The 27,116-nt window shown below is 39.3% G+C and overlaps 1 protein-coding gene across 1 annotated transcript in view; it reads left to right on the forward strand.

The window, feature by feature from the left end:
• The window catches only part of MFSD6 (major facilitator superfamily domain containing 6), a 91,198-nt gene that overhangs the window by 48,758 nt on the left and 15,324 nt on the right, over window positions 1-27,116 (forward strand). Inside the window, 1 exon segment of the mRNA XM_036745556.1 lies at window positions 8,174-8,271. Coding sequence (XP_036601451.1) covers window positions 8,174-8,271 — 98 coding nt within the window.

Raw genomic sequence — 27,116 nt, forward strand, 5'->3', positions numbered from 1 at the left:
AGTCATACTGGGGGCAAGGATGGGGGGTGGGGGTGGCGCAGACCACTGAAGAGGACCATCTGCATGAGAGGCAGTGTAGTAGAGTAACTACTGTACTAGAGACTGGTGAGTCTATGTATGTGTGAATCATGGAGAGCTACGCTTGCTGGAGGAAAAAAAAAACAATAGGTGATGCAATGATGATGGCCCTAAATAGGCTGCAGCAAGTTACCAACAAAGAATTGTGACCAAGAAGTGGAAGGAAGGAAGGAAGGAAGGAAGGGAGGAAGGGAAAAGAAAGAAAGGAAAGGAAGGAAGGAAGGAGGGAAAGAAGGAAGAAGGAAGGAAAGAAGGAAGGAAGGGAGGAAGGAAAGAAGGAAGAAAGGAAGGGAGGAAGGAAGGAGGGAAAGAAGGAAGAAGGAAGGAAAGAAGGGAGGAAGGGAGGGAGGGAGGGAGGGCATAGAGTCAGTAAGACCTGTGTCCTAGTCTGATACCTACTATCTCTTGATCCAGGGTGAATAACCTCTCAATGCCTCAGTGTGTCTATGATTTAACCATTGTGTTGTAGATAGGTTGTGATGTGTAGCTACAGGGAATTCCCACTTCAACAAAATCCTAGAACGCATATGTGTGAATATTCCTTCTACCAGAGGAAACTGTAAAAATTCTACTCACTAAAACATTTTAACTTCTAGAAATGTCAAATTTGTAACATTTATTATAGTGTAATAAACACCATCCCATTTCATGAGAATCAGAAAACCTGAGTTCTAGTCCTGGCTTCACATCTTACTAGATTGGTTGTTTGAGGCTGTCTGTTAACCTCTTTGAACATCTGTGTCTGTTATTAAAAATATATATATATAATATATGTCAAATGTTGCCTTTCCCACATATTTTACAGAGTTGTTCTTATTATAGAGGATAAAACAAGATTTTTGTGTGTGAAAGCTTTTTGCAAAACTGTAGAGTGCTTTGCTAGGGCAGCCAGGTGGCACAGTAGATCCTGAGTTTGAATGTACCCTCAGACACTTATTAGCTGTGTCACAGTGGGCAAGTCCCTTAACCCTGTTTGCTTCAGTTTCTTCATCAGTCAAATGATCTGGAGAAGGAAATGGCAAATCACTGCAGTATCTTTGTCAAGAAAACCCCAAATGGGGTCATGAAGAGTTGGACACAACTGAACAACAAGAAGAGTGCTATGTAAATACAATGCCTTTTTCTTATCATAGAAAATCCAAATACTTCAGGAGAGTGGTTTGGCCATTTAAAAAGTTGGCACAGATTGATTATGGCACAGAGATAATGAGGCTTTGCAAATGCATGCTGCTGGCTTGGAAGAGGATATGGACAGCCCTGTGCCTTCTTATAACCACCACTAGAAAAACAATTTAAAAAAACCAGGTCCTACTGTTGGGGAGTCCATAGCATCATTTTCCCATGGAAAACACATTTTTCTGAAGTAGAATTTTAGAATATTAGCTAATTAGGACTGTAATTCAAATAGATACCAGTTGGGCTAGCAGTGTGCTAATATTTACATTATAAATGAATCATTAATGAATATTCTATTGTATGTATTATAGGAAGGATAAGAGGGAGTTAGAAGAAGAAGTGTCAAACAATATGTCTTGGGTGTTCAGTGCTTTGAGTTGCAGACAGGCAGCTTGTTGAGAAGCAAGGCTAATCAGGTAAGGGAGAGGGAAGGGCCATTTGTCTTGGGTTGAACTCTCAAAGATGGCCTCAGATTAGGCAAAGAACCACCTCCTGTGGGATAGAAGGGTTTACATAGACTTATTTAACGGTCTTAATATCAACTATGACCTTCATTTGATTATTTTGGGTGTCACAGTTTTCTACCTTATACCTCCTCTAGCCCCATACAGATGACTGCTGTCATTGCCTTCCATCCCCACCACTACCTTTATTCACCAAAGTCTATGTTCTATTTATTCTAAACTAGAGGCACAGTTATAAGGAATGAGTAAAAGTCATGCAGGGGTTTTTACCAAAGAAGATCATTTTTATCTTTAATACTAACCTCATCATGCCAACATAGGTATAAATATGTATATTGTATGTATATAGCTTCCATCTCCACATTTGTATTACTTTGGGAAGTCATGGTACCTATAATAACTTGCTTGTGAAATATTGCAGAAAATTTAAATTCAGACCCAAGTTTCTTATCTAAATAATCAACTGGTCCTAGAATCAAATAGTAGGAAGAAAGCAGACTGGGCTGTTAAGTCATTTTGTAGTCCTTTCCAACTCTTCATGACCCCATTTGAGGTTTTCTTGGCAAAGAAAGTGGAGTGATTTGCCATTTCCTGCTCCAGCTAATTTGACAGATGTAAACAAGGTTAAGTGACTTGCCTAGCATCACATAGTAAGCCGAGGGCAGATCCTAACTCCAGGCCTGACATTCTATCCACTTCAACACCCAGCTGCTGTTGCAAACTGGGCTGTAAATCATGTAGTACTCCAGTAATCCCAAACTGCCCCTTGAACGAAAAACCCATTTTTTTTGAGGCAGTCAGTTAAGTGACCTGCTCAAAGTCACAGCTGTCCTTCATGTCTGAGGCAGGATTTGAACTCAGGTACTCTTGACTCCAGATTCAGTGCTCTATCCACTGTGCAACCTAGCTGCCCCAACCTATCTTTTTTATAATATAAGTGTTCTTCTGATGATTCTATATGTTTATGAATCATAGCTACTGTCTCTGAAGAAGAAAATTGTGGGCACCCCAACAAGGTGTTTCAACAACCTGGCTAGCAGCTTCTGTGGGGGTATAAGATTCACCCACAGCCAGCACCCAGAAAGCTGCCAACAGCACAGGTTCTTTCGATCTGCTTAATTAAGGAAAGCAAGGTGAAGGGGTTGACAAGCTTACTTTTAATTCAAATATCATTCAGTTAGTTCAGGGGAAAAAACCAGCATCCTGAACTTCAAAACAAAATGCAAACAAATTACAGACATCAACAGACTTTGTCTGATTCAAATCCCAACACATAGTTACCAGAGTTCAACAAAGTTTCAGCATCCGGGTTTACAAGCTGGAAGGCTCCTTAGCTACAGCTGCCCAGAGCCTGCTCATCAACACTATCTCGGGAGCCCCGCACAAATGGCTCTGTTCTCCCTTCTTATAGGGCTTCAGACATCAAACTTCATCTGAATCACCAGAGTTCAGGCTTCGGTGATTGATTCTTGAGTTGGCCCCTCCCCTTAGGACCCTGGGAGGTTCACATCCACATGGATTATGTTAACACCTAGTGGGGTTTGGGCCCAGGGTTTAGCACCTAGTAAAGCTCACTGAGATAAATTGAGTCACTCAAAGAAAACAAAGGCCATTCTGGTTACACAAGGACAGACATAAATAGGCTGTTGCAAATTACCAAAAAGGAGTTGTGATGAAGATACCCCTGACTTTAAAATTTCTAGTATCAATCAGGCTATAGGTGTGGCTAGTGGGATGCTAGAAAGACCTCTAGACTTGAATTTGGGAGACATGGCCTAAAATCTGGACTATGACACTTACCAGCTGTGTGATCATGGATGAGCAAGTACTTTAACCTCCCTAGGCCTCCAATCCCTTACCTATAAAGTGGAAATAAAGAGGCAGCATGCTGGAGAGGACAGAGAGATGCCTTCGGTTAGGAAGGTTTGGGTTCAAATCTTTGACACTGTTGGTTGTGTGACAGCGCTTTTAGGCTGAGATTTTAAATTGATGGCTAGTTCCCACTTTGTTTTGGTAGAAGTTTCCTCACTGGGGGAACTGCCTATACAGAAAGATTCATGGGGATTTGGACTAAAAAAATAGAGATAATAAAGTTAATAGGATCATTGCAAGAAAAATAGTTTGTGAATCTTAAAATGTGGATTATGGTTATAGAGTGCAGTTAGGCAGCACAATGGGCAGCTAGGCGGTGCTGTGGATAGAGTGCCAGGCCTGGAGTTCAAATCTGGCCTCAGAAACTTACTGGCTGTGTGACCTTGGGCAAGTCACTTCACCCTGTTTGCCTCATGAGTTCTCCTCATCTGTCAAATGATTTGGAGAAGGAAATGCAAACCACTCCAGTATCTTTTCTAAGAAAACTCCAAATGAGGTCAGGAAGAGTCAGACACAACTGAAAACGACTAAGCAATAGCAACAAATAATTATAGAAGGCTAGTTGTGATTGTCTCCTCCTCCTCCTTCTTCTTCTTTCTTCTTTCTTCTTCTTGTTGACTACCAGATCATCAGTCACTTGTCAGTTTGTAAAGACTTAGAGGGAGAGATCCCAGGACAGTAAAATAATGAATTCATTAAAACCAGCAGTAATGGCTTAGATTTCACTTTAAGCCCTTTTACGGAATAAGCCATTAAAGTAAAAATGGTTATTAAAACACAAATGGGTAAATTAAAAAAGCCAGTTTTCTATATTCACTGATTGTCCCTTGCAACGTACCCACAGAAATGATGTGTAGCATAATAAAGTTCTCCCAACATGTTGCACAAACATGTGCCAATGGCCAGTTGAATATGCTTTTTTCAGGAGTCATTCTTGTTGTTGATCTCTCTAGTTTTGCTGGGTTGAGAAATAATGTAAATGCCACTTTTGATTAGAACTCCATCACTCTCACATTTCTGGCAAAGAAAGGTACCAAAAAGTAATAACATCTGGTTAAATTCAATTCCATTTCCTTCTCCTACCCTTCCCATTCAACATTGTGTTAAGGCGTTGTTTCACACAGTGGTTGATGCTCTGTCTCTCTTTGACTAGAATCCTCCCAGAGAAGCAGAAATGTACCTGGTAGTTCCTTCAAGTGTTAACCTCCATACCACAAGTGCCTTATCTCTAACCTCACAGTAAGGATATCAGTCACCAGTTGCTGAAGACGTGCATTCATCCTTTTTACCATCCTGTGATGTTTCTGGGTCTCTTTCTGTTTGTTAATACATATAATTCACATATAATTACCCCTTATTTCCTTAACAATAGTCTTCTACCTATTCAAACTATATGATTTTCAACATAGCCAAATTTTCTGCTAAGCCAAAATCCAGAAGTTCCCTTAGGATTAGAAAAGCACTAATGAGCAAAAAAAAAAATCTTTAAAGACCCTTGGCATAGTTCTTAAAGCTACATTTTTAGACTGCTGTTTTCCCCCTTTGGTTAGAATATATGACAATCCTTTTGGTGTTAATGGCAAAAAACCATTCTTTCATGTAACTCCCTTAGCAACTTGAACTTTTAAATGGTTCATTGCATTTAAGCAGCTAAGCATTCTCTCCTAATATATAGTTAACATTAATTGCTAATTCCAAAAATGTGGACAATACCAAACATAAACTAGAATAGATTTCCTTAAAAAAAAGTTGGTAACAAAAAAGAGAGTGTGGTATAATGGAATGCCCACTAGCTTTAGAGGTTGGAAGTCTTGGGTTTGGGCCTCTGCTCCTGCTCACTGGCCGTGTGATCATGGGCCTGTCAGTTAATCACTCTGAGCTTTAGTTTTTTCATCTGTAAAATGGGGTGATATTGCTAACACTACTGACTCCACTGGCTGTTGTGGAGAAGGTGCCTTATAAAGTGTAAGTAGTGACTTGTAAATGAGAGCTGTTAGTAGCTCAACTGCCCACTAGGATCCTGTTGTGATCCTTCATGGTATGGAGGTGATGACCCTGATGCTTCAAAGTTCTTGCTGATGCTGTGTAAGCTTTCATACTGGAAAGGCTTAATTGTGATGCTTCTTTGCTGGAGTGTCAGCTTAGTTTAGGGTAAAGTTCATCACCAAAGAGTTGGCAACTAAATGATAGTTATGTTTTTTGGCCATAACAACGCATAAAACCTACTTGTTTTTTTGTTTGTTTGTTTGTTCTTTTAAAGATAGCCCCCTGGTTGCTGGAATGTTTCTCGGTCATTGCACAGTGGATCTTTATGCTCATCTTGTGCCTTGTCATGCATCAATGCAGTTGCTTTGCTTCTTCTCTAATGCTTCAAACAAGCCATTATCTATCTCAGAAGCACAATTCTTAGCATGGAGCAGGGGCCATATTCCACCCCAACCCCTACCCCACATCAGTTACATAATTTCATTTTCTCTCAAAACCTGTTATAATCCTGGTCAGAAAATACAGAGTACCTGGATACTTCTTCCTTCCCTAGGACAGTAAGTCGGTGCTTGAAGGTCACTTCTACAATATTGTCAATCAGAAGAGAAGAAATGGGGAAAGAGGACAGAGAATGATATGCTGGGCCCCAAGTCATCTGGTGTATTGATCATAAATGCTTAGAGATAAGATAGTCCAAGATGTCAGTGCCTATGTGTTATGGACTGAAGGTATAGATTGAGCTATGTCATAAACTGAATCAGGTTAACTTAGGTCAAGGGTTTTGGACTATAGCCTGGGTTGAAATACCATAGTAATGATAACCATGAGTCTGGGGTAGGCTCATAAAAAAAGATTTAGGATGGGCATAGTGAAAAAAGGGGGAGGAGAGAGTGGGGGAAGGTTGCAAAACCAGTTTTGCTAATAGCCTGAGAGAAAACTACTGCCAGGGAGCAGCTAGTTTTGAACTGGACAGATTAGGGGTCAGAGCCAATGAAATGTGTGTGCCCTGAGTGTTAATTGATATCTTTTAGGTTTTTGTTCTCCTGGCAAAGGAGAGTTTACGGGTTAGGTGTTCTGGTGTGCTAGCACATGTTGGCTCATTGAACATTTTGTTAAGCAGGGCTGAGGTATATTCTGCCCAGACCATAAAAGTACAAAGAACCAGATATGATATTTATTTTGGGATACCCACGTTGTATAGGTCTTGTGACCCATCACAAAGGATGCCTACCTCCTCTGAAACAGCTATTTCCTTATGTAACAGCCCTTCTCGTGTACCTCATTTTCTCTTTTTTTCTCTCTTCTTGCATTTACTTAAATATCTGCTAGCCAAGAGCCTCTTTTTGAATCCTTGCCTTGGCCCAGTGCTGAGAAGGGAAGACTATGTTTAGAGCTATGATTTTCCCATACGATTCCCAGTTGAACAAAAAACAATAATCACCTCTATAAACCACGGCTTTCCCCACAGGCCTACTAGCTTCTTTCTCCAGGCTCAGAAACAGGAAAACAATAGGTGTTAGAAAAATCAGCAGAAATTAGAGACAAACTAAGAAGAGAAACTTGCTCACTAGGACTGAGTTTTAACTACTAGAGTTTTGTTTTTTTTTCCTGAAATTAAATCTCACCTTCCAGCTATTACCTGTTTCCAAACCAGTCTGGTCTGGTTGAAAACCGGATAGGTAGTAACTCTATGCTTTTGTATAACTCTCTAGGGGGAGTGAAGGGTTGGAGAAAAATTCAAGTACCTTTTCTTAAGCAATTTTGTAAGTTGATGGCAATTAGGATAAGGCTGTGTGTGTGTGTGTGTGTGTGACTTCCTGAACATTTGATTATAGAAATGAGAGCAAGTTTGTCATTTCCAGATGAAATTTTTGCTCACTAGACAACAAAAATTCACTGAGAAGTTTTTTTTTAATTTAATTTTTTTGGTGAGTGGTTTTATTATGTTCATCGGTTTAGGGCTGGAAGGGAGACCTTAGTGGTCTTCTCCTTTAACCTCCTGATTTTGCTGGTGAGGAAACTGGGGTTTAGACCAGCTAAGTGTTTGACTGCTCACCTTGTCAGAGCTGGGATTTGAACCCAAATCCTTTCACTTTAAATCAAATATTCTTTCTACTGTACTGTGTCATGACTGTTTTAGGTATTGTATGCAAGCGCATAATATATATATATACTCGTTTTAATAATGCCCTTCTAGCTGTCTAGTGAATTGGCTACAGTTCTATGCATATTTACCCTACAACCAATTGGATGAAAGCCAATCATGTCATTACTGATGGCAGAATGCCCAGACTGCCTTAAAAAAAGCATCGTCCTAGCTGCTAATTAAGTTTCAGGAAAGAAGATGTTCCCCTTTATATTAACAAGCATGTTGAAAAGGCTGAGGGCAGATATGTTAGAGGCAATGTTCTTCCCCTTGGGACTTCATGATTAAATCCAGGAGTTTCTAGCTCCTAAGCTTAGAATGGATGTAAGTTTGTCAGCGGTGAGTTTTTGGAGTAAAGAAAATCAATGATTCTTGCACATGTTGTGCCTCATACCCTGATCTTAGTTTATATTGCCTCTTCTTATTCCTTTTTAATTTTTTTTTATTTTAGGGTTCTGTATATTGGCCTGGCCTGCAATACAGCTCGTTATATTTATATCTCCTATTTGGAAAATGCTTGGACTGTTCTCCCAATGGAAGTCCTTCAAGGTAAGAGACATTTAGAATTAGGAATCTTCTGCAAAAAGCCAAGCCCCTAAATTATTTATCTGCCTTCCCTGAGCCTTGATCGTTAAAAAGTTCAGTAGCTCTGTGTATCTGACTAGACAAAGGCAGGAAGAACCCACTGTTTTATATGATTTTACGGTGGTTGCCATGGAAAAGGTTGACGTCAGGGGGCTGGTTCAGCAGTTGCCCTGAATACTGTTCTGTTTGTTGATCTAAACAAAGCTAAATGTGATCCACACCCTTGTGATTAAACAAAGACTGGGGAGCTCTGGACAGTAGACAAAGTCTATAGGTGTAGCTGTTGTGTACGCCCCCATCTGAAGCAGCTGACCAGTAGTTTTACTATTCAGAGTGGATTGAACTGGCATTATTTTAAAGGGTTAAATGTACTTAGAGGAAAAAGTTTCTCCTTCCTCCCCCCACCCCATAATTATTCACTTTATGCACACAAGTATTATTCAGTTCCACCTGGTGATTTATAACTAAAATTTTAAACAGAAAATTAATCACATTTCAGTTTCAGCCTTTTATTTCCCTTACCTTAAAAGAAGTTCTAGCCCAAATTATCTTCTTTGATTCAGTACACTGTTTTTTCTCAAGAGATTTGACATGAATAGCTTCCAACTGGAATCTAGGAGAAACTGGCTTATTAACTCCTGAAAACAGGAAGGGAGGATGGATGGATGGATGGATGAGTGGATGGGTGGGTGGAAGGAAAGAAGGAAGGAAGGGGAGGAAGGAAGGGAAGGAAGGAGGGAGGGAGGGAGGAAGGAAGGGAGGGAAAGAAGGAAAGTGGTTTACATGTCATTTAAGGCTGAACAAAGCACTCAGTAACGTGCTATTGAAAATATTCATTCAAAGGGGTCATATGGCATGATTCCACAGGACGCTTCTATCTTTCTCCTCCATAACAGTAAAATTTCAGGGAGCTTTTCACATGTTTAAACATCATAGTATCATAGATCTTGAGATGGAAGGGATCTCAGAGGCCATTAGATACAACCATCTCATTTTGAAAATGAAGAAACTGATGTCCATAGAGGTTAAAGTGACTTGCCCAATGTAACAAAGGCACTGAATGTCTCATAGATGCCACCTTCTCTTTTCTGACACTGCTACCACCCTAGTGCAGACCCTTGTCACCTCACTCAGGTTATTGAAATAACCTAGTCGTTGTTCTACCTGCTACAAGTCTCTCCCTATTCCAGTCCATCAGCTATCACAGTGATTTTCCTAAAACAGATCTGACCATATTTACACCACCACCCTCTCAATAGACTCCATTGGCTTCCTATCACCTCCAGGATCGAATCCTCTGTTTGGCATTCAATGCCCTTCATAACCTCCCCCTTCCACCTGTCCAGTCTTCTTGCACCTTATATCCTGTCTTGTACTCTGTGACCCATTGATTCTGGTGTTCTTGGTGTTCCTGGAACAATATATTCCTTCTCCTAACTCTGTGAATTTTCACTGGCTGCCTTCAATGCCAGCAGTTCTCTCCCTCCTCATCTCTCCCTCTTAGCTTCCCTGGCTTCCTTTAAGTCCCATCTAAGATGAATGGGTGTTCAGGGAGGACTAGCCCTGCTGGTCTGAAGACTTGCTGAGCCCTTTCCAGGGCTGCTCATCTACCTTTGATGTCTGCCTGTTACCCAACTCTCACCTGTGGCTCCAAGAAGCTGTAGCATGTGCAGCAGCCACACCCTGGTAAAATGTCTCAGCAGATGAGCTAAACCAGGTTGAGGCTGACCTAACAAAGTTGTGCTAAACCAAGTGGCAGGCCTCACACCTGTCGTCCAAGTGAAGTGAAATCCATGTGAAGACTCCACCCAGTGGAATAGACAGATGAGAACAGTTTGTTCCAACAGCCATGAAGGTGGCTGAAACAGGCACTGTGGATTTCTTAGAGCGTGGTCAGACATCAAAGATGCCAGGGTCATCTACTGCATCCTAGATCATCACATGTCATCTTAACTTTTGTTTTGCCACTGGATTTCGATTGACGCTGGAACAGAGAGAGAGTAAGGCTGATGACTTTGTACGACCCTGCCTCACTTGAATCCAGTTCACAGATGAGTCAAGTCATAACCCCATAATGTCACTGGTCATCTTCAGAAATGAAGGACGAACAAGATCCCTCCTACTGCAGGAAGTTTTTCCCCTTCCCCTGAATTCTAGTGCCTTCCCTCTGTTGACTATAGCTTGTTTTTACATAATTGTTTGCATGTTTTCTTCCTCATTAGACTGTGAGCCCTTGGAGATCAGGGACTCCCTTTTGCCTTTCTTTGTATCTCTTGACACTTAGCACAGTGCCTGGAACATAGTAGATGCTTAAATCAGTGTTGATCAACTCACTATCAACTGATTTATTTCTTGGTCTTCTGACTCTAAAGCAGTCCTGCACTCTTTTCACTGTGCTACAGGGAAGTAGGCCCAATATTGTTAGCTGGCTTGCCATTTGTATATTGATTGACTGACTTGCCATAGTACATTAAAACCTATATCGTGCCTGCAAGGACTCCTAGAAGGCAGAGACCATACTTTTTAAGGCTTTCTTCCCTAAAAAAAATTAACATGAACCACGTGAGAAGGGATAACTTGATTATATTAGTCATGAAAGGTAGATAGCCTCTTCCAATTTTGCTCAACTGATGTAGGCAGGGAATAAGGAGGGGGAAAGAAATATGCTATGGTCTCGTGGTTAGTTTCTCACTTGGATTTTTTATTGGGGATTTCAGACTGCTCACAGATAATGTTTTCTAATAGTGGGATACTCAAGGCCCAAATATAAGTTTTTTGTTCAGTAATGAATCAGGGGGAAAAAACTTTAAAAAGGAATTCTATTTCCTACAGGAAGTTAAATTTTTTTCTGGATTTTAGTTTATAAATAGTGGCTTTTTGGTGGGGTCATTGCCATGTTCATCTAGTGCCAGTAGAACCCCACTTAATGACTCATGGCAATTAAAAGGAGGTTCTGTGAATATGTAGAGTCAGGCCTTAGTGCCTGCTGATTCAAACAGAAAGCTCCATGTGACGGCTTTCAACAAAGCCACTTGTGTCTCAGACTGGACAAAATGGTTCCATTCCCTGAAGGACTGAGGGTGGACCCACTTGGCTGAACCAAACCCAAACCCTCAGACTTCTTTTGATCTGCTGATGACACCATGGAAAGTTGTAGGTCATTTATCCACAGCATGAGTTGTGGGACTACAGTAGACCTTTTATAAAGAGATTAGCTGAATTGGTCTGAATTATCCCTTCATGACAACTACTACATAACTTTCAAGTCCCTTCCAGACCTATTATTGTTTTTTTTTTTTTGTTATTGTTGATCCATAATAAATTTCTGCATTACAGAGAGGCAGATGCCATGTAGTAGATTAAGAACTTGCCCCACAGCCAGGAAGGTACTGGTTCCAGCCGTGCTGCTGATACACAAAGGCTGTGTGACCCTGGCCGAATCACTTAACCCCTCGATGCCCCAGTTGGTTTTTCTAAGCCTGAAAGTTGCTGAGCAGATTTAGCTTTGAATTGGTAGAGGAACTTTCCTTTTCCATGAGTTTTCTAGACCAATGAACTCATAAGTCATATTTTTAAAAAATAGTTTTAATTAAGATTCAGAAGAGACAATAGAATACGAACAAATCCTAGAGGTGTTTCAGCTTTGAACAGCTCTTCACAACATTCATGGGGGGGGAAGGGGTGCCCCTTGCATCTTGGCTTACAATATGATAAAGGTTATCTAACCAAAAGTCATCAAGTATCAAGAACAAAAGACCAGGTCTGTTTTCCCCTGGCCTTCATTCCCATATATCCATACATATTTGAAGCTCTAAAAATGATTAGCTAGTGTTACTCATATTCCTCATTTCATCATCACCCCTCACCCCCATGCAAATCCTACAGTAATTGCAGTGAGAGCATACTGGTTCAGAGTCATAGAACCTGAGTTTGATTCTCAGCTCTTCCACTTACTGCTTATAGATAGCAAAGACCTCAGTTTCTTAATCTCTAAAAGGAAGGAGTTTGACTAAATAGCTTCTAGGGCTCTTCCTCCTCAAGATATATGACCCTATGATGTGATGAACTAATGTACCAGGACTTAGCATTTGGAAATGGTGAAAACGAAAGATCTATTATAGCTATCAGTCAGTAAGCATTTATTAAGCACCTACTGTGTGCCAGATTCTGTGCTAAATGCTGGTGATACAAAAAGAGGCAAAAGGCGGTCAGTCCCTGCCCTCAAGGAACACAGTCTAATGGGTGAGACAAAAAACAAAACCAAACCAGGTATGTACTGACAAGCTATGTACAGAATAGATAGAAAATAATGAGAAGGAAGGCCTCATAATTAAGGGAGGTTCAAAAAGGCTTCCTGTAGATATGAATAGGCAGTTTTCAGATGAAGAATTAAAGCTATCTATAGTCATATGAAAAAATGCTCTAAATCACTATTGATTAGAGAAATGCAAATCAGAACAACTCTGAGGTACCACATCACACCTTTCAGATCGGCTAACATGACAAAACGGGAAAATGATAAATCTTGGAGAAGATATGGGAAAATTAGAACACTAATGCATTGTTGGTGGAGTTTTGAACTGATCCAACCAATCTGGAGAGCAATTTGGACTATGCCCAAAGGGCTATAAAACTTCATAACCTTTGATCCAGGAATACCACTTCTAGGGCTGTATCCCAAAGAGATTATAAAAATCGGAAAAGGATCCACATGATCAAAAATATTTATAGCAGCAGCTCTTTTTGTGGTGGTCAAGAATTGTAAGTTGAGGGAATGCCCATCAATTGGGGAATGGCTGAACAAGTAGTGGTATATGAATGTGATGGAATGGTATGTTCCACAAGAAATGATGAGCAGTGGACTTTGGAAAAAACTAGAAAGACTTTACATGAACTGATGCTGAGTGAAGTGAGCAAAACCAGGAGAACATTGTATAAATAACAGAAACATTGTTTGATGACTAACTTTGATAGACTTAGCTTTTCTCTGCAATGCAAGAATCTAAGACAACTCCAAAAGACTCATGATGGAAAATGCTATACACATCTAGAGAAAGAACTATGGAGTCTGAATGCAGATCAAAGCAGACTGTTTGCTCTCTTTTTTGTTGTAGTTTCTTCTTTTTTGTGGTTTCTCCCATTGGTTTTAATTCTTCTTTACAACATGACTAACATGAAAATATGTTTAATGTGAATGTATATGTAAAGCCTATATCAGATTGCGTGCCATTTTGGGGAGGGGAGAGAGGGGGAGAAAATTTAGAACTCAAAATCTTATGGAAGTGAATGTCGAAAACTTTAAGTAATTAATAAAAATTTTTTAAAAGTTTAAAGGCTTCCCGTAGAAGACAGGATTTTAGTTCAGACTTAAAGGAAGCCAGGAGGTAGAGGTGAAGAGGGAGAGCATTCCAGGCATGAGAGACAGCCAGAAAAAATGGCTAGAGCTAAGAGATTGGAGTGTCTTGTTTGTGGAACAGCAAGGTGGCCATTGACAGTGGAGCAAAGAGTATGTGAGGTGTAAGAAGACTGGAGATGTAGAAGAGGGCTAGGTTATGAAGGGCTTTGAATGTTGTTATGGCTGTTCTACATCCCCAGTTGCCACTTGTTTACATTTAGTGTTGCAAGGTGACAGTAATGGTAGCATTCCTGATTACCCTCTCTTTCTGGTACCTTTTGTCAGCTTTTCATAAGATTATATACTTAGTGTCAGATGTAAGTTTTGAGATTATCTGGTCCAATCCTCTTGCTTTTCAGATGAGGAAATTGAAGCCCAGAGTTTTTAAGTGACTTGCTATGAGATCTTATAGATAGCAGACCTAATATCTGAACCCCCTCTTCAGTGTCTAAATCCAGCCCACATTCTACTATGTCACTCTTTCAGGACAGTGATTCTTCTCAAATGGTTTGTGTAATACTTGGCAGGTGAGGATGGAGAGAAAATAGAATTTCCTGCTGCCTTGGACTCTGCTTTTGATAGGTGGCTACCTAGGGGATACATTAAGGGGAATCTATGGGGACCCTGAAAATAATCTTTCATAGTTCCTGATATCTTACTGGCAAAGTCTCATTTTTCAAATGAAATTTATCATTATCCTTATGTTATACATTTATTGTTGCATAAAAAATATTACATAATAACTAACATTGGTTATGAGGGACTAAGGCTTCACTCATTGTCTTCCCACAGCCAATGACTCATATCACCATCTTGCTATATTCTAGAAGACAGTTAAAATTTAGGTGCCTAGGGTATACTCAACTATGTACTGGAAACATCCAGTAAACACTATTAAAGGAATGAGCTAATGGAGGAGAGGTGGACACCAGAGACAAGAAAAACTTAAATACCTTTAGCTGGAGTCAGGAATTTAAAGTTTGATTTGATTTGATTACTCAAGCCCCTTTTGGCCACCTACTTTAAAAGCAATGATGATTCACTACAGGATCCTGCTAGCAGGAATGACCCAATCAAAAGAGCATCGAAGGAAAATGATTCTTGCCACTTAAAATGGATTCAGGATGAGGGAGGCTTGAGTCAGACCCCCTTCCAGCAGGGAGGTTACTGCAACTGAGGGGTTGTTGCAAGCTACTTAAATTAGTGCTTTGGGCAGTGATAAGTGAAAACAAGCTCAGCCCCCAATTCTTATTACCATCCACTAAGGACAGTTTCTCTGTAGGACACTGGTGTCATTACTGATATAGGTTTCAGGATCAGTGGGAGCAGGGTTAAGATTTTGATGAAATATGTTTTTTTAATGTTAGCAGTAGGAGGACTCCAAGTGACATTTACAAAGCATTAGATCTATCATATTTAGCATGCTTATTCAGGCCAAGAAGAATCGTGTTTTCTTTGCTATGCCATATTGCAGGGCAAAGAGAGCTCTTAGGAGGATTGCTGTTCAACCCACCATCCCTGACAATTGAAATTCTAGCCATGATCCATGTCTGTTACAATCCATATTGCAAAGTGCCCAAATGCTGCTGTTGTTGCTAAAGGTCTGTCTCAAGCTTTTGTTGGCAGGCAGCCTGCATTTTAATACATAAATGGGCACATGCTCTAAATGGAGCTCTCCAATTAATAACTGAAAGAAAGGACTTGCCCTTAAGAGCTACTCTTAAGAGTTATTTTCTTAGTATTGTCACTGTAATGCAGTATCAATATGTATGACAAATAATACAGGCTAACCCTAATCAGCAGATATTCTTTTTAGCTAATGAAAGTCATGATGTAGTTTTTAATTTTAAAAATGAATCATTATCTATTAGGACCCATCTCAAGCCTCACTTCTTCTATGAGTCCTCTTCTAGTTTATTCCATACAATGCTAATCTCTCTCTTCTCTGAACCCCATCTGGCATTTACAATCAGGACCACAATGTTCTCTCATTATTTTATGGATCTTAGTTTTTTCCCCACTTGGTTCTAAGCTTCTTGAGAGCAGTGATTCCTGCCTATACTTATGTGTCCCCCAGAATGCTGGGCATACAGCAGCTGTTCAGTAAGTACCTATTGATTGACTTAATAGCTGTTTAAACTCATCAGCATAACTGATTTAAAAAAATTATCATAAAAGATCCTTTGCAGATGCCCAAAAAAACACACAAGTTCATTTCCTGAAAACAGTTCATCGATTGTGTGTGTGAAAGAGCGTGTGCTTTCCCTTCAACACTACGGCACTGTACTTCCATTAAGATGAGGACTACCACTACTTCCATTCAGTCTTCTAGGTCCTTGGGGTTTAGAAGTGCTTTTCATAGATTATCTCACTTAATTTTCACAGCCACCCTATGAGGTAGGAGTCATTATTATTTCTGTTTCATAGCTGAGAAAACTGAGTATCTGAGAGGTTGAAGTATTTGCCCAGAACCTACACCTCAAAAGTGGTTGGGATTGCAGACTGTTAAGTGGGTCGTTCTCTCTTATGACATGTTGCACCATTGGTTATAGTATTTCATTAGAGTTTTGGTGTCTCTTGCTGTTGTTCATATGGTTCTAGTAACTGTGTATAATGTTCTTTTGGCTCGGATTTTTCTTCATCCTGAATCACTTTATGGAAGTGTTCCTATGTTTCTGTGAGTTTTTCATATTTGTAATTCCTTACAGTGATGTAGTTTTTTCATTACATTCACATGCCACCATTTGGTCAATCATCCCTCAATTATCAGTCATACATTTTATTTTTGGCTTTTTGCAAACATGAAATAATACTGTTTTCTGTATGTTTTGGCACACATGACTCTTTTCTTGCCATCAGAAACCTTCTTGGGTCAGAGTTTCAGGAATAGCATCTCTTCAAAAGTATAGTAATTATACAATTCAAAATTATTTATTAGGATGGCTGAAGCAGTTCATAGATCTAGAAGTATGGAATTTGAATTCCTGTCATTCCACAAGGCCTTCCAATGTTGAGTTTCTCATCTTTTGCCATATTTTTGCTTATTGGGCTGAGGTGAGATAATACATCATAGTTGTTTTTACTTTCTGTGAACATTTTTCAGAGGATTACTGATGATTTCCATTTCATATTTTGAAAACTTTATATCCTTTGTCCTCTTGTCTATTTGAAGAATGGCTTTTAATTTTTTAGATCTGTGCCACTTCCCTATATATTTTTGGGTATTTAACTTTTATTAGAGATTGAATGTAAAGATTTTTCCTAATCCATATCTTTCTTCTGGTTCTAGCTGCATTGATTTTATTTATACAAAGACTTTTAAATTTTATGTCATTATACTATATCTGATTATTATTTTTCCCTGATCTGTAGTTAGGGCAGATATAACCTTCCCTGCTTTTCTTATTTTTTGGTATGATTTTTTTATGTCTAGATTATTTGTGCATTTGGAGTTTATTGTGGTATATGGTGTAAGATGCTGTTCTCAAACTATTTTTAGCCAAGTTGCTTTCCAGTTCTCCCAGAAGTTCTTATTGAATAAAGTTTCTTACCATTAGTAGTTTGTGTTCTTCGTTTTGTCAGCTGCTGTGCACATTTGTTTCTAGATCTCGCTTGGCTAGGCTATTTTAGCAGCATACTTTTCTACTTCTTATCTAGTGCCGGCTAGTTTTAATATTTGCTGCTTAAAATCTGGCCATGGACAAGCCCTCACTCCTTTCTCCTTTAGTAAAAATTATATCCCTTGATATTTTTGACCTTTTGTTCTGAAAAATAATTTTTTAGTGTTTTGTTTAATTCAATAAAATACCTTTGATTATTTGAGATAGCACTCAATCTGTAGAAGGACTTAAATAGCATTGTAATTTTTACGATATTGACGTGGACATAGTTGTTTTTTACTTTAAAAATTTTTTTAAAAAACAAAATAAGTATCTTTACTTTAAAAAAAATCAATCTATGCCACAAACTTGAAAAATAAATCTAGAAATAGAATCCTGGGCTAGAACCAACTCTAGGCAAAGTTTTTAAATTGCTTTGCCTCCACAGTGAAATTCTTAACACAATCTCATCTCAAAAGAGTAGCTTATTTCAGTTTGGAGGTGGAGTACTAGAACAAAATATTTGCTTATTTTCAGGTACAGTTATGAATTTATGAGGAATGGCAATACAATTCTTGCTTTAACATCTGCAAAGTCACTGAATATATAAAAAATAATATTAAAAATGTATCTTGCTGCACACTCTGCATATTATCTCCTAGATCAGGAATTCTTAACCTGGAATCCATGGATAGATTTCATGGGGTAGGTAAACTTGAATGGGAAAAAAAAAAAACTACATCTTATTTTCTTTTTTTTTACCTTTTTTTTTTTTTGAGGGGAGAAGGCAAGGCAGGGCAATTGGGGTTAAGTGACTTGCCCAAGGTCACACAGCTAGTAAATGTGTCAAGTGTCTGAGGATAGATTTGAACTCAGGTCCTCCTGACTCCAGGGCCAGTGCTGTACTCACTGTGCCACCTAGCTGCCCCAACATCTTATTTTCAATAGCTTCTAATTGAAATTTAGTATTTCCTTCAATTATTTAAAAACATTATTTGGAGAAAGGGTCTGTGACACAAAAAAGATTAAGATCCCCTCCCTAGACTATTGCTGACCTTGTCTGCCCTAAGTCCTTTTATGCAGTATAGATGCTACCTTGCTGTTCCATTCTAAGTCTGAATATCAGTTATAGAGGAAATATCTATTGGGCATTTTTTGCTGATAATGGTCTCTCTGAAAGAGTCATTTCATTATGATTCTCCTGGGCCTTCCCCTCCCTCCTCTTCCTCCCCTTTTTTCTACTCTCTCCTCCTTCCATCTTTTTTCCTCTTCCCATCCCCTTTTCTTTCCTTCTCTCCTTTATTTCTCTGTCTTCCCCTTCCTTTTCCTCTCTTCCCCTCTCCTCCTCTGTCTCTCCTCTGTCTCTTCCCCACCTCGCCTCCTCCCTTTCTCTCCTCTCTGTATGCTCATATGTTTACATGTGTTTGTGTATATCTTTCCATGTGAGTTGAAATTTGTAGAACTGATTCAGAAATTCCCATTCCCACCCTCTCACCTCCCCTTTCCCCAGCTCTCTCCCTGTCCCTCTTATGTGTTTATTTCACAGAATCTAGCAGTTGGAAGGTACTTTTGAGGCCGTTATTAAATGGCTATCCACCCTTACTGGAATAAGTATCTCTGTACACCATAGCTGAGAAGTGGCCACCCACCTTTTTCTGCAGGCCTCATGAGGAGTAATCCACCATCTCTTGAAGCAGATTAGGCCACTTTGAGGTAGCTCTAATTGTTATAAAAGGTTTTCTTATAACAAACTTAAATTTGCCTCTCTTCAGCCTCTACCCACTGCTTCTGGTTGTGCCCTCTGGGGCCAAGCGGAACACATTTAATTTCTCTTCTAGTGGTGGCACTTAATACTTGAAGATAATTATCAGTTCTCCCATAAGTCTTTTTATCTATAAGTCAAACATCCACAGTTCCTTTAATTCATACGTTCATATGGCATGATCTTGAGACCCTTCATCATCCCAGTTGCCCTCCCCTCATCTCTTTCAACTTATCAATGTTCTTAAAAATGAGGCATCCAGAACTGAATACAGTGTTCCATAAATAGTCTGACCAGGACAGAGAATGGCAGAGCTATCACCTTCCTAGGCCTGAGTGCTATCTAGCCTCTTTTCAGGTAGCCCAAGATCATATTAGCTTTTCTTGTTGCTGCTCCACACAATTGATTCTTAATGAACTTGTATTCCATGAGAACCCCAAATTAGTCTTGAGTGAACTACAATATAACCATGTGTCTCTCATAGTATACTTGCAAGGTTGATTTCTTTTAACCTAAATGCAAGATTTTATCATTCTTATTCAGGTTTACCTTTTTGATTTGGCGCAACATTTTAGCCTGGCTAGATTTTTGGATCTTGACTCAGTTAAGACCATTTGGCATCATCTGCAAATTCAGTAAGCATACTATGTCTTTATTTAAAATATTGATAGGAATGTTAACCATCATAGGGCCAGTCATGGATTCCTGGGGCATGCCATTAGAGCCCTCTTTCTAAGTCGACATTGAATCATTTATTAATAACTTTGGGATTGGCTATTCAGCCACTTTGAGATTGGCTGTTCAGCCACTTTTGAATTCACCTAACTGAAAAAAAAAACAACCAAAAAACAAAACCAACAACAACAACAAAAACCCCAACTATTTTAAAAAATCTTTTGACATATCTAGTCTCTATAAAATCTCACCTTGTCTGTAAGAAAAACATGTGACTTTGTCAAACGCTTTGTTGAAATCAAAGTAAACTAGATTTCCAGTATTCCCGGTTTAGTGTGGCTTGTTGATGAAGCCATGCTGGTTCTCTCTGATCACCATTTTCTTTTCTAGATAATCATCATTCCTTTCACAATTCATTGTACAATTTTTGTCCTCAATAGAAGTCAAGCTCAAGGACTTTGTTTTCAGACTTCATCTTCTAACCTTTTTTTGAAATCAGGAAGAAAATTGCCCTTCTCCAATCCTGCAATACTCTCTCTCTACCTCCCTGCTTCTCTTGGAATTTAAATCTCTATTTATCCATTTTTATTCTCTAGTCTCCAGTCTAAAGACCATTCTCCTTGGTAAAAGAAACAAGTAAAATAAGAAGTGATCAATTCTCCTTTCTCCCCTTTGTCCATTTTTATCATCTCATCCACCCTGATCGCAGATCCTAAGCCTTCTTCCTCTTCCCCGCTATAAGACATCCTTTAAAAAAGCAACACAATAACTCTTTATATCTCTTCTTTTACTTTTGCTTAGGTTGTAATATCTGTAGATCTTCCAACCTCAAACCACACCAAGTAGATGGTTGCCAAGTCTAATCCATTTCTTTAATCAAAGGATTAGACTTAATTTGCTTGGTCACAGGAGAGAGAACAGAAAATAAAGTGTAGGTGTGGCAGAGGGCAGATTTGGGCTTGATGCAAAAACAAAAACCAAAAAACAACCAACTTCTGCAAATTATGTCTCCTGATTTGGTAGTGGGGCAGCGTGGTGGCATAGTAGAGTGCCAGGCCTGGAGTCAGGAAGACTCATCTTCTTGAGTTCAAATCTAGCCTTAGACACCTACTAGCTGTGTGACCCTGGCCAAGTCACTTAACCCCATTTGCCTCAGTTTCCTCATCTGTAAAATGAGCTAGAGAAGGCGATAACACACCACTCCAGTGTCTTTGCAAAGAAAACCCCAAAACAGGGTCACGAAGAGTCATATGCAACTTAAACAATTGAACGAAAATAAATTTGCTGCCATAGATGGTATTCTTGGCCATATATGAGTTGGATTAGATGGCCTCCGAGGTACTCTGAGATTCTCTGAATTCCATCTTCCAAGATTATTTATGCTTTAGGATACAGGTGGTGCACCTTGCTGAGAGCGGTCCCTCTCAGTGTGCATAGAGGTATTGCTGTATGTAAAGTGACCAGCTTATAATCAGCAGTCACTTTCATGTGTTATATGTCCACCAAGAAAACTTCTGTTGCTGTTTCTCTGGCTGTTATCTGAAGGGCCTGTAGCTGTTTGGGACTTGGACATTTGGTCTCATAATCTGTTCTTTGTCTCATGATCTGCCTTTGTAAGCAAAAGCTTGGTAAAAACCAGCCTGTGACAGCTTGCTGCACACTGGGTGGGTCTGGCAGGGGCTTCTATTCCCTGACATTCTGTAGAAACCCTGCATGGCTTGAAATTATTGTTCATTGGGTCAGTGGTTTCTCTTAGAATACAAGTTGTTACAACTAACTCTGAAATCACTGCATGAGGGACTGAGTAATTACATACCTTATGTTCACCAGGCTCAAAAGACAGCTTGTTACAGTGGTAGAAAGGTCACTGGACCTGACTCTGACACATACTATACTGACTGTGTGATTCTTGGAAATCCCGCTAATGTCCCTGTGCACCAAGGCAACTCCCTAAGATTATAAATTGCAGAGAAGGTAAATTCCTCATCAGCAGTTCCCTACTCTGATGTTCTGCATTCAAGGCTCAGCCTTGCCGCTAATTTTCTCTCTACTCTTGACTAAGTCACTTGAGTGCCCTGTGTCTTAGTTTCCTCATTTATAAAACAAGGGATTAGACATACTCTAGACATATTCCAGTATATTTTGAGGATTGATTCTAAATCAGCAGTAGAATTGGGGTGGGGGGGAACTGTCGCCCAATCCACCAGGCCACAACCCTCCCATCGTGATGTGATTGCCAAAAGAGCCATTGTCCCGGCATGAAATTGACATACCTGCGCAGGAGTACAGGTTTCGTCTTGCTAATATGAAGTATTTATTGCATTAGCACACTCTTTATAGGCCCAAATTGTGCAGTTGTGAGATGGTTGCTGTTTGAATCAGGAACTAATATTGGCATGGAAGTTAAAGGAATTATTTTCCCAGCATATTAAAAAACTTAATAAATCCCACTTATTATTTTAACAGCTAGGAGAGGAAGGGGAAGCTACATAGAGAATGAAGTGAGTGTGTTGTTGACAGATGATGGGAAGATGAATATTATTTCTGCCTTCGTTGGGCCAGACAGATTCTTGCTCATAATTTTTAGATTTCAAGAAATTGGTGCCGTCGAGATTAGCCATCAAGCCAAGCTATCTCTTTTTGTGGAAAACAAAACAAACAAGTATTTAGTATTTCACGTAGGGTGAATTTTTATTGGTCATGGTATGTTTTGTTTTCAGGCAGAATCAGAAACTAGAGTTGTTCACACACCAAATGGTTAGGCTCTTGACAGTGGTAGTCTGCATATGTGTCCGTTTTCTTCCCATTATGTCTCTAAGCTAATCTTCAGGAACCAGCACTTGGGACTTGGGTTCTCAGTTTCCCTGGTTCATTTATTCTTTAAATTGTTATCTGAGGATTGGTGATGAAACATGTTATTTGCTTCCTGACAGAGAAGTGATGAACTCAAAAATGCAAAATAAGACTTTTTTTAAATGGCCAATGTTAGAATTTGTTTCTCTAGAAATTTTATTTTTCTTTCAGTTTGTGGAGGGAGCTTAGGGGAGGAATTAACAATGGGATTTATAGAATTTTTTAAAGGTAAGAAAAAAGGGTCATTAAGGCATTGTTTAAAATGTGTGGAAGAAAACAGAAAGAAGGTCTGAAGGAAACAGACAAATGAAACAACTTTGAAAATAACTGTTGACTATCTTGAATTCCTTTCCCTCTCAATGAAGCAGGGTGGAGAAGGAGGAAGGGAGAGAATTTGGAACTCAAAGTTTAAAAAAAAAATTTGGAAATTGTCTTTGCATGAAACTGGCAAAAAATAAAATATTAAATAAATCAATTTAAGAAAAAGAAAATAATTGTCAAGTTTGTTGTATACTTGAGTAGAAAGAACAGTATAGATTCATAGCTGCATGGCCAATCTTTTTTTTCTGTTCTGCTGTGTATTTTATATAAATGTTCATCTTATTTGTTATTCATTAAGTTCAGAATTTTAAAAGGAAATTATATTAAAATAAACTATTGTATTTTTAATGTAGAATTATCCAACTAACGATTTGTTTGGGAGATTAGCCTAATCTGGAACAGTGCTTCTCAATCTGTTGGCCTGCAGACCTCTTAGAACTTTCCAGGCTATGTCTAGTGATTTATGAATCTGTGTGGGCACCAAGCATAATCGTTTTGAACTTTTATTTGGCTGTGACAAACTATGCATCATGGCTCAGTATAATAAATAAGTATACATTCTGTAGGCAGAATAATATCTTGCACATACATGTATTTTCAAATATATATGGATGTTTCTGATTAATAAAATAAAAATTCAAATATGTGTTGCTGAAATACTGGGAAAAAAAAAGCCATTTGATATTACCAGCCAAGATAGTTAAATGTTTTTTATTTTTATTTATTTATTTATTGGTGACCCAATGAAAGGAAACTGTTCTGACCTAGTCCTTAACGCAAAGAGTCAATTGGTGGTTGTATATTAGTACTGATAGCTGAGGGTTACAACGTTCTTAGCCTCTTTAGTCCCTCAAGACTTTTAGTCTGTCCCTCTGAGAAATTTAAAAATCACATTTTACTCCTGTCACTGAGTAAATTAACATCCTTATTTAAACACATTCATTATAATCATCGGCTACTTTCTCCCACTACTGTAATGAGAAAGAAAATGCCCTCTACTTTCCTTCCTGTTGTATATGGTGTCTTTTGCCACTCATATTCTGAATTGAAGTTGTTTTCAGGTAGCAGCATTAAGGCAATTGTTTTTCTTCATAATGCAGAATCACTTCCAATGAAGTTCTATTTCTTTGTCTTATTGTGGCATGAAAGCAAAGCTGAGTTCTCAAAGGTTGTGCCCATAGAAGGGTTTTACAGTCCTTCTGGACATTTTGTGTAGTGGAAAGACCTCTGACCTGGAGTTAACAAGGCCTGGATTTGAGACTTGGCTCTGCTGCTAATTTTCTAAGTACCCTTGGGCCTCAGTTTCCTTACATATAAAATTAGATATAGGATTTATTAAAGCACTTGCTGTGTGCCAGCCATATAAATGAAAGCAAAAGAGACTGTCTCTGCCCTCAAGGACCTTATGTTATAATGGGTGAAGGTAACACATAAGAAAGAGTTGGAAAAGGTAAGGAAGGTAGGATGTGGGGCCTGCAAGAAGTGGCCATGGCATGGAGGTTTGGTTCACCACAAGACAGGGCATAAAGCTCACTTGTTGGAGACCAGAGGGTGCCAAGTATGGTACCAGTAGGGGGTAGATGGTCAGACAGGGAGGCTCTGTTTTGGTGATATGATTCCATATATTCCTAAGCTTGAGGAGGTTTTTTATATGGTCTTGGCTAAAAGGCTTGTGTCCAAGAACCAAGCTAGCAAAATTCAGAAAGGCTTCTTACAAGAACATTGGCCACCAGGTAGTGAATTTTATTGTCCAAAGAAACTTAGTCTCCTAGGGCATGAAATGATAATGATCTGTGTGAATGGAAGGGCTGTTCTTTCCATTAGAGTCCCAGTTATTTGAAATAAAATTGAAGTATTCTGGAACTGGAGGAGACCTAAGAGATCTAATTTAGCCCTTCACTTCATATGTGAGAAAACTGATACCCAGAAGGGAAATGACTTGTCCGGTATAACACATTGCTTTTTCTCCCTTTCCTGTGGTTCAGATGTCATTTATTTTGCCCTTGTAGATATTAAAAGAATGAATGAGAATGCATTTGTTGAATGTTTACCATGTGCAAAGAACTGAAGAATGGGGTTAGGTGATGAGGGTCTGAACTAGGTGGTGGGCATGTGAGTAGAGTGAAGGGGATGAATATGAGCTATGTTGTGGCAATAAAATCAGTAAGAGTCAGCAACTGATTGGCTGTGGGGGATGAGGGAGAGTGAGGAATTGAAGATAAATCTAAGGTTACAAACCTGGGGGAGTGGAGGGAGGGTAGGTACTCTTTACAGAAACAGGTAAGGTTCAGAAGGGGATTAAGTTTTTTGAGGGGAAATAATTATTTCTGTTTTGGGCATATTGAGTTTGAGATGCCTTTTGGGTCAACTAGTTTGTAATGTCCTTTAGGCAGTTGGTGATATAGAACTGAGCTGAGGAAGATGAGTTGGGTTGTCTCTTTATGTAGAGTCATATATATATATATATATATATATATATATATATATATACACATACACACACACGCACACATATATATACATATATTTGTATATACATATTTGTATATATGTATATATAGAGAGATGTCAGTATAACACATGAGAGCTCATGAGGTCTCCAAGAAAGTGTTGAGAATGGGAAAAAGGGGGCTCAGGACAGAGCCTTGGGGTATACTGACAGTTAGAGGTTGTGATGTGAATGTTAACCCAGCAAAGGAAACTGAGATAAAGTGGTCAGTCTGGTAGGAGAAGTACCAAGAAAATAGTTCCATGCAAATTCAGAGAGGAAAGAGGGTGGTTACCAGTGTCACATGATGCAGAGAAGTCAGGGAAGTTGAGAATTGCAAAAAGGCAATCAGATTTGACAATTTAAAAATCATTGGTAAGTTCAGAGAGAGACAGATATGTTTATGTTGAATGATTAGGTTGGAAGCCAGATTGCAGAGGATTGAGAAGTGTAAGAAGTGGAGGCAACAAGAATAGAAACTTAATTTTTTTATTTGAAGTTGGGCTGTGAGTGGGATGAAAGATGCGGAAGAACTGGGGGTGGCAGGATCAAGTGGGAGCTTTTTTAAAATGAGGAAACTTGGGCATGTTTATAGTCAGCAGGGAAGGAACTAATAGAGGATGAAGATTATTGAGGGGGAGGTAATTATGGGGGCAAAGTGTTGAAGGAGCTTTAAGGTGACAGGATCAAGGATAAAGTAGAAATCGGTGTCTCAAATATGACTACATAAGAAGAAAGATGAAGAATGAATGAAGACTCCTAATGGGGATTTAGGGAATGACTAAAAATTATGATACCTTGCATTGAAGTTTTTTGGTTTGGGTTTTTTTGGGGGGGAGGGGTTGGACCAAACTTATGATTCTCCTTTTCTCTTAAAGACCAGCCTTGACCCCAAATCACCCTGGCTATTATTGGTTGGCCAAAAAAAGGTACCAAGCCAAGCCCTACTTGGTCATTGCTTGGGCCCTGATTGGCTCATAATGAACGTAAATAGCAATGGTTTCTGTTTTGGCCAGAAACCTTGAGGTTCTTCCCCACCCAGATCTATTTTTTTTTTTTTAAAAAAAAAGAGGCCATTCTTTGCTTCATTTCTTATTAAGCCTTAATCACTGAATAGGCTTTGCCTCAATCAAGCTGAATCCTCAGCTTAAAAAGGCCAAAGAGCCTCACTGCATCCTGGGCCATGTCCAGTTGTTCTGATCTATATCTGGCCACTGGACCCAGATGGTTCCAGAGGAAGAAGTGAGACTGGTGACTTTGCACAGCCCTCCCTGACTGTAATCCAATTCACTTCCTGATATCATGGTCCTCTTCAAAATGAGGGACAAATAAGCAAGCAGCAGCAGCAGCAGCAATGATTTCATTAAGGGCCTCCAGGTGAAGCCGTTCCCTCCATCAATGCAGATGAGGGCTGTTGAGCTGCTCCGAAACCAATCATATTAGAGAATTGCCTGGGGCATTGAGAGGCTGTGACTTGCCTAGGTGTAAGGGCAAGCAAAGTGGGACTTTTTACTGTTTTTTCTTTTGGAGTGCTTCTCAGCACTAAGGCAATCAAGTGCCTTTGATTGAGTCTTGCCTTTGTTTGAATCAAGATTCCTTGATTGGAAACAGTGCTTATACTCTGAGGTTAGCATTTTGCTTTGGGGGCTTGCTCACTGGAAGAGAGTTCATGTGATCTCGCCAGATGAGACTCTGGGTAGCCATTAAGGAGCCCCC

This window comes from Trichosurus vulpecula, chromosome 2 (genome assembly GCF_011100635.1).
Source record: "Trichosurus vulpecula isolate mTriVul1 chromosome 2, mTriVul1.pri, whole genome shotgun sequence".
Taxonomy (NCBI): Eukaryota; Metazoa; Chordata; class Mammalia; order Diprotodontia; family Phalangeridae; genus Trichosurus; species Trichosurus vulpecula.